This window comes from Diadema setosum, chromosome 18 (assembly GCF_964275005.1).
Source record: "Diadema setosum chromosome 18, eeDiaSeto1, whole genome shotgun sequence".
Classification (NCBI taxonomy): Eukaryota; Metazoa; Echinodermata; class Echinoidea; order Diadematoida; family Diadematidae; genus Diadema; species Diadema setosum.
In genome coordinates, this window is record NC_092702.1 from 12,948,391 (window position 1) to 12,960,947 (window position 12,557).

At 38.7% G+C, this 12,557-nt stretch overlaps 1 protein-coding gene across 1 annotated transcript in view; it reads right to left on the reverse strand.

Moving 5' to 3' along the window:
* The window catches only part of LOC140241613 (LRP2-binding protein-like), a 36,737-nt gene that overhangs the window by 21,427 nt on the left and 2,753 nt on the right, over positions 1-12,557 (reverse strand). The window contains exons 3-5 of the mRNA XM_072321349.1: positions 11,089-11,202; positions 9,177-9,425; positions 2,863-2,914 (exon numbers count right to left, since the gene is read on the reverse strand). Of these exons, the coding sequence (XP_072177450.1) occupies positions 2,863-2,914; positions 9,177-9,425; positions 11,089-11,202 (415 nt within the window). The remainder of the gene's footprint in view (positions 1-2,862; positions 2,915-9,176; positions 9,426-11,088; positions 11,203-12,557) is intronic.

Genomic DNA, 12,557 nt, shown 5'->3' on the forward strand with positions numbered 1-12,557 from the left:
CAAGTTTGGTGAACATCCATCATGAGGTTTTCAAGAAGAAGATGAAAGTGTACAATTTAGGCCCCAATTTAGACCTCCCCAACCCTCCCCCTGCCCGCAAGGGAGGCACCCCTGGATCTGCTAACAAACAAACTTGAAACTACAGTCATCAATGTACTAACTCATAGTATTAACTTAGCTCTATCACGTCTGATTCTAGAGAAGATTTTTAAAGATTCCTTAATTTTGGGAGGTTTGGGTCCCTTGGGGACCTCCAGGTGGGACACAGTGCCCATTTGAACAAATTGAGATCCTACACCCCTAGGGATGCTACCTGCCAAGTTTGGTGAAAATGAGTACTGGGGTTCTCAAGAAGAAGATGAAAATGTACAATTTAGGCCCCATTAGGACCCCTCTCCACCCCCCCACCCCTCCTTTCTGGGTCCCAAGGGGGCACCCCTGATTCTGCCATGAACAAACTTGAAACTACAAACTTGAAACTACAGTCATCAATGTACTAACCTTAGTATTAACTTAGCTCTATCACTTCTGGTTCTAGAGAAGAAGATTTTTAAAGATTCCTTAATTTTTTTTTTTTTTTTTTTTTTTGGGGGGGGGGGGTTGGGCCCCCTGGGTGGGGCATGGTGCCGATTTTAATAAATTGAGATCCTAACCCCCTAGGGATGCTATCTGCCAAGTTTGGTGAAAATCCATCATGAGGTTTTCAAGAAGATGAAGAAAATATACAATTTAGGCCCCATTTGGATCTCCCCCACCTCCCCCCCCCCCTGCCCCAAGGGGGGCATCCCCTGGATCTGCCATGAACAAACTTGGAACTACAGTCATTAAAGTACTATCGCATAGTATCAACTTAGCTCTATCACTTCTGGTTCTAGAGAAGAAGATTTTTAAAGATTCCTTATTTTTTTTTTTTTTTTTTTTTGGGGGGGGGGGGGGTTTGGGCCCCACTGGGTGCTTCCTGGGTGGGGTTGGTGCCCATTTTAACAAATTGAGATCCTAACCCCCTAGGGATGCTACCTGCCAAGTTTGGTGAAAATCGGTTTTGGGGTTTTCAAGAAGAAGATGAGAATGTAAAAAGTTTATGCAAGACGCACGACGCACAACGGATGAAGAGCGATCCAATAGCTTACTTGAGCATTCGGCTCAGGTGAACTAAAAATCCTTCAAATATCCATAAAATTCCTGGATCACTACCAAAATTGAATCATCTTTTCCTGCAAATTTCATTCAAATCCATTCTCAACCTTTTAAGTTATTTTGCAATCAGACAAACAATGCCAATGATCATGCACTTAACCTCCTTCCTTGGCGGCGGTAATAAACCAATGAAACCATCAACTATAAAGTGTCAATGTTTGACCACCTGCTTTCATTTATACCAAGTATATTTACACTGTATGTTGATCCTTATTATTTCTTGCTTCACATTTTCTCAATTACCACTTTGGTACACGTACAGGGTCCCGACATTCCATGTTCCGGTTCTGATGGTACTTTTGGTGCATACAGTCGCTTGATGATGACCAGGATCCACCTGTAGCACATGAGAAACCCTACTAGGCTAGGAACCCTTTCGAACACGGATCAGTCCCCTTCATCCTGTTATCTACAATCCTTGAAATGAGACTATCATCCACACTTGCTCTTGGAGATTTGGTGAAGACAATCTATGTTGCCTTCTTCACGGCAGTCTGATGGCCATCAATGGGATTGCCACTAGAATGGCTATCATGCAGTAGAGTCAATATCTGCTGTTGTCTGATGCTCAGATCTTTCATTAAGACTCCACTACCACATGACTGCAGCCTAATGCAGGGCCAACTTATTTAGGAGGCAGCTAGAACGCGCCTTTATCACAGCATGTTACTAGCGATACACAGTTTTTTAAATGACTCTGTAAGTGTCACACAACCATATCCATTGGCCTTGTGACTGCCCTTTAGTCGCCTTTAAAGACAGGCGGAGTTTACAGGGGGGGGGGGGGGGGGGTGGTGCTCCTTTGACGAACCACACACCCAGCTAGGCTTCAATGTTTATTGCTTCTAAATTATCTGGGCCATTGTATCAGTAATAGGAGAGCATCAGCTTCATGCATGCAGATACAATAGCAATAGACTTATTGTATCATGCATGCATGCGTATGCACTGGTTTGGACTGGGGGTGCATGCAAGGGCCAGCAATATAGCTCTACATGTATGTTCACATCAATTGCATGGAGTGATGTATTGTTGTAGTGTCAACCTGGCAAGTCCTTTGTGGAGATGGTGGGAATCAATGAGATAAAAATAGTCATGCTCTATGTATCTTTAAATGGTGTATGGTATCTGCAACAAAGCAAAAACAAAGTCCTAACCCGGCAGTACCGTACCCTGTTTAACTGCTGTATTACTTTATACGTTGCATGCATTGTGCTAACTTTCAGAACCACTGAGTGAGAATACCTGGAAAGTGATTTTTGACTGCACATTTATCGTTAATATCTAAATCATAACTGTTGTAAAGAAAGAGTTACATTTCACATCAATGACATGTTTTTATAATCTTCCAAGATTAGGGTGCTCCCTCCTACCAATTCCACACAATTAGTAACATTGATATGATCCATGTTCCAACATATCTGAATAATACGAAAGACCAATTTTGACACAGGAGGTGCCCACTGGTTATCAGTCACCTGACTTACTAACACTAAAATGGTCACTTTGATTGTAATGACTGGTCTAAGTGTGATCATGATTTCGCTGATGTCCTGTTTTTGTTGCATTTTATAGCTTTTTTGTGTTTCTTGAAAAGCATGATGCAATTAAGAACATGGAAATGCAGAGTAGTTAAAAGGAAAAGGAGACTTCCTGAAAGTTTACCTTGTGACTCTAAACTTCCATTTCCTGTCGCCTCAGAGTGCCAGAAGAATGCCTAAAAGAGAACAAAATCAAATGAAAAAACAAACACAACCATTCAGAAATGTGACACCTTAGTTTGTTTGAAGACAAGACAAGTCACTTGGATTCTACATTTTCATTGATATAGACCTTTCACAAACCAGGGGGGCGTTTCATGAAGGAACTTGTCGGATAAAATATCTGACAAGTCAATTATATCCGACAAGTTTTGAGAAATTCTTTAGTCTGATTGGCTGATTTCTCTGAACTTGTCGGATATAATTGACTTGTCGGACATTTTATCCGACAAGTTCCTTCATGAAACGCCCCCAGATGACAATGCAGAAGACAAAAATGACACAAGTACTGCTTATCTATTCTTTCAAGGAAACATTAATAGACAATCCCACCCCCACATACGTTGCTGATGTGTTTGTGGTCAAGTCAGCACTTATCTTTGCATCATGTTTCATAAGATAAAGATAGCTTCATATGATGAATAGAACAGATCCATGTCTATGCAAACATTACCAATGTATATATTGAACCATTTATTATTATTTTTTTGCTTAAAGACAACAGAGTGAGATAACTTCAAAAAACAAACAAACACATATTTCTTTTATATTGCCATCACACTGACAAAGTTATTTCACCAAACCTAACCAGAGATGATAATGCATAAAAAAAATACTGGTAATTTCTCCTCTCTTTTTTTTTTTTTTTTAAAGGAAACATGAATAGATCACTACCTAACATAGTATGCATGTGGGCTGTTGGCCAAGTCATCATGATCTTTGTAATATATTTCGAGGATGTATTATATTTTAGTGTTTCCTCTCCACAACTATTAGAAAAAAAAAATAAATAGAAAAAAAAAAACAAGGCAAATACCAAGCAATGTCTTGCCTGCATATAAATGGCAATTTTCATATGGTTTGGTTAAACCTGACACAGCTTCCAAGCAAGGAAATGTCATAAGAATCTGAAGAAGCTGAAAAATAGATACAGGTTGAATGCCAGGAAGAGCAGAGGTCGTTAGAAGTCAATTATTACGCATACCACAATATAGTATAACCTTCCCTTTACGTGTGAAAACTTGTAAATATAATTTAAAAAATCAATCTGTTAACAGAAAAGAAAACCCAAAATGAAGTGCACACATAACACGGATGACTAAAACATGACAGTGTGATCATTCATCAATTTTGAACTACACAATATCGTGAGAACTATGCTGATCAGGGCAAATTCATTGATCTTTTGACCTTGTAGAACTCTCCCCCCCCCCCCAAAAAAAAAAAAAAAAAAAAAAAAAATTGGTCTCGACTGCCACTTTTAGGTTATCTACCTGTGGTATGCATTTTGTGGACATAGCTCAAAGGTGTGGAAAGTTATTGAGAAGACTAACTTGTTGACGCTGCAGCTGCACACGACAATAATGGATTATGGACACCAAAGTTTCATTTCTGCAGAACGGGCACGACAGAAATTACATGTGCCATGAAAGCCTAACTTAGGGAGCAAATTCACTTAAAAAAAAAGAAAAAAAAATAGAATAAACTGTGATATCACCAACTATGTATATATTTCTACAGTGGAAATGTAGTTTGTATTGTGCAGAGCAGGTAGGTCCTTGAGATACATCACAAAACTTCTTTCAACTTGCCAGAAAGCTTTAGTTGGTACAGGAATGAACTTTCTCTATTGGCCATAAACTAAACTCACACATGTGTAGATAGATGCCTGGGTACATGTGTACCTCTCTCGGAAGTTTCTATTTTCAAAGCTTGATTTCTCCTGGCATAGTTTATGTGAGGGGAAGTCATGGATTGTTATAAACACCCAAATAACACTGCCCTCATACTGCTCTCCCACTCGCAAATCCTGCTCTCACTTTTCCCCATCAGCCCATGATAAGCTTTCAGTTTCCCCAAGGTATTGCCAAAGTCATTTATGTTTTGCTTCCAGAGAGCTCTCAACTGGTTTCGGTCCTTTAAAGTTTGTGTGTCCCTTTTGCAACCCTGTAAATTAGATTCCTTTCATAGGCTGGTATATTGTAGCAATAGGTAATTCAGATCTTTCCTCACAATAATAAAACTGGAAACTTACGATGGAGGGGAAAACAATGCTACAGATTTCAAGTGAATTGATTTGAAACCTGAAAAAAATTTAGCCATTACTCTTGGTACATAAGGGGAGTGTATTCTTGAGTGACAAGGGGTTAGTTTTTCATTTCTATTTAAAAAACTCTGAGGTATATCAACTGATATTTTCTTCTAAAGAGTAAACAATGTCATCATACTATCATAGATTGAAAGCTTAACATATATTATTCAGTTTGTCTCTAAACCTATCATTCAAGATAATACTATATTTTTCCTTTTTTCCAATAGTGGTGAAGCACTTCTTTCTCTCTTTCATCTGATCAATTAGAATCCTGCCCCCTTCCAAATTTTACAAAGGATTCAATTACTCCCAACAATATTTCATTTCCAGTCAAACACAGAATAAGCATGTTGCATTCCCTTACGAATTGGATGCAGGAGATGACTTTCTTGGTGTAATCTTGTGGTGTTAGTGGAGAGCGACAGACTGTAATGCCTGTGCTTGATCACTGTGGTGGTCTGAATAGAGTGTAACTATATTTTATACATTACAGGTATGTGATCTGCTGATGTAATCTACTGGAAAATGAAGGAATTTGAAGAGATAATGCCTTTCATTGAGAGCTCAGTGTAGGGCCCTACTGTCGATAGAAATAGGATATAGTGATGATGAATGCCTGACTGCAAGCAATAAGTAGATGCAAAACAGAGACTTCTCATTAGAAGTGGTAATTTACTTTCGACTGGATTATTAATAAATGCTGTTTGCATTCTCTAGCTTCGTCGTCTGACAAGGCATTGAATAGCTGCAATGCAGCTGGGGTACGGACTCATTTCAAGTCTGGTTTCATTGGGCTTGTGAGGGCAGTATTGCATTTCTTCATACGGTCAAAATAAAATGACATTTCAATCTCCAGCCTTTTTTTTTTAATTCTTCTATCGCTCCCATGACCAAAGCAACAATTTAGCCAATTTCTTAAACTGCATTGTGAGTGTATAGTAATCTACACAGTATATTATAACTGTATAGCATGCAAGGTGGACAAATAAGGTAAATGTTGTTTCGATTGAGTGTATCTTGTGTTAAAATTATTTGCTTTGATAAGTCAACCACAAGAAACAAACACTTGCACAAAAAGAAAACCAACTATAAAGGATTTGTATGACTGCATAACAATTAAAAAAAAACGAAAGGATTTCCAGATTATTTTGAAACTTGCATACTCATGGAGCACATTTTATTCCCGTTTATTGTGCTTTCGTTGAGTGCTTTGGACAAACTTGTTCTGATAGGATTAACATATCTATCAACTCTTGTGCCCTACAAGAGTGGACATTGGAGAAAACAATGTCAGACAGAAGAAACATGGTTCTACAATGGCCATACAAAGAAACTACTGTATCAATTTTCTTCACTTTCATACTTTGAAACCCCAAAAGTCGAGGAAGAAATGATCACTTCTGAAAAACTCCAAAACAAAAATCACCATTGCTGACGCAAAATGCATACTTTGAGGCATACTAACGAAGAGACCTGGAACGAAGAGACCTGGAGGTCTCGTGCTCACCCGAATATCACAAGTTCACCTTCCACAAATTCTTACAGACTATTACCCAAGAAGAACATAGCAACTCAGGGAGCTTTTGGGACCTCCAGGGGAGCATGGTGTCCACTTGTACATTGTATATTCTATCAAAGTGGTAATAATACACGAAAAGTTTGTAGGAAATTTGACCATGCATCTTCAAACAGCAGATAAAAATGTAAAAAATGGTTTATACAAATTCAGTCCCACAGTGCTGTATATAAAGATAGTCTGGCCAACTGCTGAATTGGATGCCATGTCGTTACTCAACATATTGTGCATTAGAGGGTTAGCGTGTATGCTCAGATGTCATAATGAAAGCAAGCAAAATGAAGGGTAGTTAACAATGGGCACTGTGTGTGAGTGTAGTTTGATAAGAACATGGCTCCATGAAGATCACAGGACCAGTTTTGACCAATCACAGGCTTCAAAATTCATAAGCTGAAAACTGATTTGGCAAGACTCTCTATGGTACTGCAGTCCCAGCCCCAAGGGGGCCACCCCTGCCTAGATCTGACACATGTATACAAACTTGAAAGTACATTCACTGATGTACAGTATATTGTATTTACTCAGAGCATTTCTGGTTTTATGGAAGAATCTCTCTTTTTTTTTTTTTTTTTTTTTTTTTTTTCTAATTCTCTAATCTAGGGTTTCTGGGCCCTCTGGGGTGGGGCAAGGTGCCCATTTGTGCTAATGTACATTTATCAACCCAGCAATATACTACCTGCCAAGTTTAGTGCATTTTCAACAAGATGATGAAAATGTGAAAATTGGGCCCCACTTTGGCCCACCAAGGGCCCGAGGAGAGCATCCCCGGACCTGCCTTGAGTAAAACTTGAAACTACAGTCATCAATGTACTTACTCATATCACTAACTAAACGTTTGCGGGCTTTTGGGACCTCAGGGGATGGGGGGGGGGGGGGGTAGAAATTCGTCTTACAGACTATTACCCAAGAAGATCATTAGCAACTCAGGGAGGTTTGGGGAGCTCCAGGGGAGCATGGTGTCCATCGACTTGTATATTCTGTATAGTTTTGGACCCCAGGGGCCGGGGGAGGACAGATGGTGCCCATTTGGTGAAAATTTGTCTTGGAGTTTTCAAGAAGAAGCTGAGCATGCAAGAACTTTATGCATGACCTACGTATGATGGATGATAAATGATCGCAATAGCTCACTCAAGCATTTGGCTCAGGTGAGCTAAATATTAAATCATGGGAGTCCTCATGATTTTTGTGATACAAGTTAACAGATGCTTGAGGGGCGTTGTTCAGTTTTATTGAAATCAATCTCAGCGCGTATATTATGTCTGTAATTGTGTCTGTCACTCGACTATAGTGTCACATGACTGCAATTATTTCTACATGATTGATTGTAATTTGTGTGTGCATGTGTGTACGATCTGTTGTGATTCTAATGTTTACTATGCACTTCACTTTAAATAGTCACTTGTGAAGTATGCAAATCTTAATCTCATTTTCTTTTTTTAAACCCCTTACCAGAATACATCATCACTGTGTGATTACATTCATGACTTTCAATTATTCGTATGGAGCTATGATGTATGATAATTACTTTAATTGTTAACCTTCACAGCATTGTTCAATGATTGGCACACACTCTGGAGTGCTTTCTTTGCCAACTGGCACAGACTTCTGGAAAGTAACTGTCAATGAATAGAGATGACCTCATCTCCCTAATCCCTATTGTGTCACCATGGCTTCCTGTTGGACTGCTACACCTGACTCTTTAATTCAAAGTAAAGTGCCTGATCACATACAGGGTTAACAGTCCAGTTCACCATCACGTAAATCATGAAATCTGATGAATGATCTTCAGAAGTCATCACATAAGTCTTTAAATAAATCTCATAATGGCCAAAGTCTCTCATATGTAGCTAGATGTGAGACTTTCAAAGAGAAGTAAAATCAATTTCATGAAGTCTCTCATATAAGTGTGTCTTATGAGTAAAAAGTCTTTCAGAAGACTTTCATGAAGCAGATCTGTATGAGATTTTCCTGATTTGTCTGATATCATTTAAGTTGGTTTGTTTATCCAGTGATTGTGAAAGTATCGTTTCTGAAAGACTTGAATTAGCTGTATAGCTACATCCGTCAGGGACACTACAATGAATTTACTGACACAGCAACTTCTGATCATCAACCTTGTAACAAGGTACACCTACAATGTATTTCCGACAAACCAGTGTGAAGCTTAGGAACACTCATTTTGTGAAAATTCTCTATTGAACCATAAATATTGATGAACAATTTTAGTAGATTTTTGAGGTAGAAAATGATATTAAACTAAACTAACTAAATTGTTTCCACACAATTTCATATCGCAAACAGCAGTGCAAAAGAAACTCATTTGATCTTTATTTTGAATAAAGTCTTATTCAAACAAAAAGTATCTCTTGAATGCCTATTGCATATAAATCTGTATGGGACGTATTTGCAGTCTCCCATATCTATCTAAATTCAACTTATGTGCATCAAATCTCATGCAATTCAAATTAAATCAATTAAATGGGCTATTGTCCTGAATCTCTAAACTGCAACTTTGAAAACTTCTTTCAAGCTACAATTTCCCACGATTTACCTTTTTGAGATCCATAGTCTCTGGACGGCAGTAGTACATCCCCAGCGCTGTCTGAGCCTTAACACTGGCCTTTGGATTCCCATCGTCTGCCGCCAGAATCCAGTACCGTTCTGCCTCCTTATCAGACTGCTTGATCCCAGAACCCTCGAAGTAGGCACGGCCAATATTGTACTGAGCAAATGGGATCAGGTGCTGGACGAGTTTGGAGTCACACTTTGCCACATCCAGCATATACTGGAACCCTCTCTTCTACAAATTGCAATGTAAAGATAACAAGGCATAGAGAAATACAGCATCTGTCTACCTATCTATCTTTCTGTATAAAATGCTGCTCCAAAAAACACTGCTGGTTGGCTAACTTTCTAAAGATCTTTGGCATCAATCAGACCACATGGGAGCAGACAGCTCAAGGTATAGCAAAATAGCTTTCAGTTGTCTACCAAGGTATGAAAATATGTGAAGTCAATTGGATGGCTAAGCCAGTAAAACCAATGTCAGTAATCATCCAACTTTCCCAAAATTCTAAATTCTAAGTTCCTCAAAACATTCCATGCACAGATTGGTTTATTCAGTCATCTGCATGTCCAAACAATTGAACTCGTTCATTAGGAGGGCAAAGTAATAACTGTCATTTTGATGAGCAGATGAATAATGTAATATGTGCACGCACACACTTTGTGGGTATGTTTCAAGATGGCACATTGTGTGAACCATCAACATGAAACACTGCCAAAGACATTAACCCGTTGAAGACGAGTCCCAAGAATACTCGGGCAGGTGTCTATGGGAAATGGGTGTTAAAGCAAAATCAGTCCGTCCTCAACGGGTTAACCACTAATCATCTAATTGTGGTATCTATGCTGTAGACTCTAGGGTTTCCAATGATGCCAGGTATTTCATTTGACCCACTTTATGTCAAAACAACCACTTACATGTGTACTACAGAAACAGTAAAAAAAAAACAAAAACAAAACAGACCAACTGATACAGTAGCAGTTCAACTGAATAAATCTTGCCTTGAAGTCAAACTTGGACCAACTTGGTCAATATGACCAGGAACTCTTCCTGTTTTTCTGTTCCTTGTACTTGTACTTGTTATTATTATTATTATTATCATTATTATTATTATTATCATTATCATTATTATCATTATTATTATTATTACTATTATTATTAATTCTAATCTTTTGTCAAGGTTGCCCATTCACCAACAAGTAATGGTCTGCCATGGAGCCCTGAATAATGATGATGAACATATGTTCATTAAACAGCAAAACATTTCAGATCATCTTATATTAAAGGACAAGTTCACCTTCATAAACATAAGGATTGAGAGAATGTAGCAATATCAGTAGAACACATCAGTGAAAGTTTGAGGAAAATTGGACAATCGATGCAAAAGTTATGAATTTTTGAAGTTTTTCTGTTGGAACCGCTGGATGAGAAGACTACTACAGCTTGTGAGTCATATGCGTACAACAGTATAAAGAAAATGTAAAGAAAATTCAACATATTTTCACTTTTTTCGCATAATAAAAGAGCACTTGACTTGCCTCTTTCTAAAGGCAGGGGGAATAATATTACCCCTAACATATGTCGGTAACGAGTCAAGGGAATGTGTACTTTTTTCAAAAGATGAAATTTTGTGAAATTCTCTTTATATTTTCCTTATATTGTTGTACGCATGTGACATCTAAGTTATTCATACACTGCAGTAGTCTTCTCATCCAGCGGTTACTGCACAAAAACTTCAAAAATTCATAACTTTTGAACGGATTGTCCGATTTTCCTTAAACTTTCAATGATGTGTTCTACTAATATTGCTACATTCTCTCAATCCTTATGTTTATGAAGGTGAACTTGTCCTTTAACAAACACTCAGTAGATCATGAAGAATTGATTCAATGCCCACCTCATCTTGCTCGGCACCTAGTCCGTCAAAGTACATGATACCGAGCTGATATTTGGCCTGCATATCTGTTTCTCTGATGTCATAAAAGCATTTCTTTGCTTCCTTGTACCGCTCCTATGTAAAGAATAAAAAACAAACAAACAAAGAAGTATGTATCTTAACACAACATGGGGGGGGGGGGAAGAAACACATAAAAAATATTGTCTATTTCAAAGTGAGGGAGCCACGAAAAAGCAAAGTATGCATGTCAGGTTAACTAAGTATTGTCATAAAGGTATCCACTCTCATAGTGTACACTTACTTTTTAACAAATTCATTGGTACAATTTTTTTTTTTTGATTTTCATGATAGAATACAAAGGACTCCTCAAAAAAAGGCTGAGGAGGGGCTCCAAATCTCCTCCCCCTCCCCAAAGAAAAAAAATTCTTCTATTGTATCAAAATGGCTAAGGCTGCAAAGATCATCTATGACTTTGAATACATTCTCATGTATCCCATATAATTTTGTATGACATTTGTAGAGTTAGACATGCTGTGCAAGTGTCAAACTACTCTGCAATTGATCCTATCTGACACAGGCATATTGACAGGCATTTTCATGTGTTAAAGGCCCGGTCCCACTGCACTTACGGATGCAAAGAGGATGTAAACGTAAAAAAAATCTTGCCATCCGTTGGAAAACGCTACGCATCCGCTGTGTACTCATCGCAATGTGTTTCATACGCTCTATCCATCGAGCATCTGTCCACTGTGATTTCATCCACGCAAGAAATTTTAAGCTGCTTAAAACTTTTAGAACGGATGAACTTTCCGCCGTGTACGATGTTAATCCGCGACATACGAGCAACAAACGTTGTATGTCCGTTATCATCCCTTAAACGTCCGCTGTATCCTCTCTGCATCCTCTGGGCATCCTCGCAACTCACATCCGCTGCAGCTCAAAACGGAAAGAGGGAGGAAAGATATGGTACATGGAACGTCTATACATCGTTAATAGCACGGAAATAGAAAGGATGTAAGCGTATGCATCTCATATATAAAGTATTCAGAACGTACAAAGCGTTTGTTTCCGTCAGGCGTACGTGATACATCCGCTTCATCCGCTCTGCATCCGCTCTTCCGCTATGCGTCCATTTCGCAATTATCTCCGGTAACCCCTTTGGAGCTGTCATCCACTTCCATCTGCTTTCATCCGCCAGGCTTCCGATAAACATCCGTTTCACATCACCGCTACATACTACCCACGTCTGTTCTTTTTCCGTTCTGTTTTCGCCAATTTTCGCCAATTTTGTAAATTTCTGGAGCGGATGAAAGCGGGATGGAGCCATCCCCGAAATTTTGCTCGTCCGCTGTGTCCTTTCTGCATACGTTTTGTGTCCATCGGCCAGTGGGACCGGGCCTTTAATAAGTAGAGCAAGTCTTGTTTCTACAAATCAATGACATTTCCAATAATTATCTATGCTTTCAAGA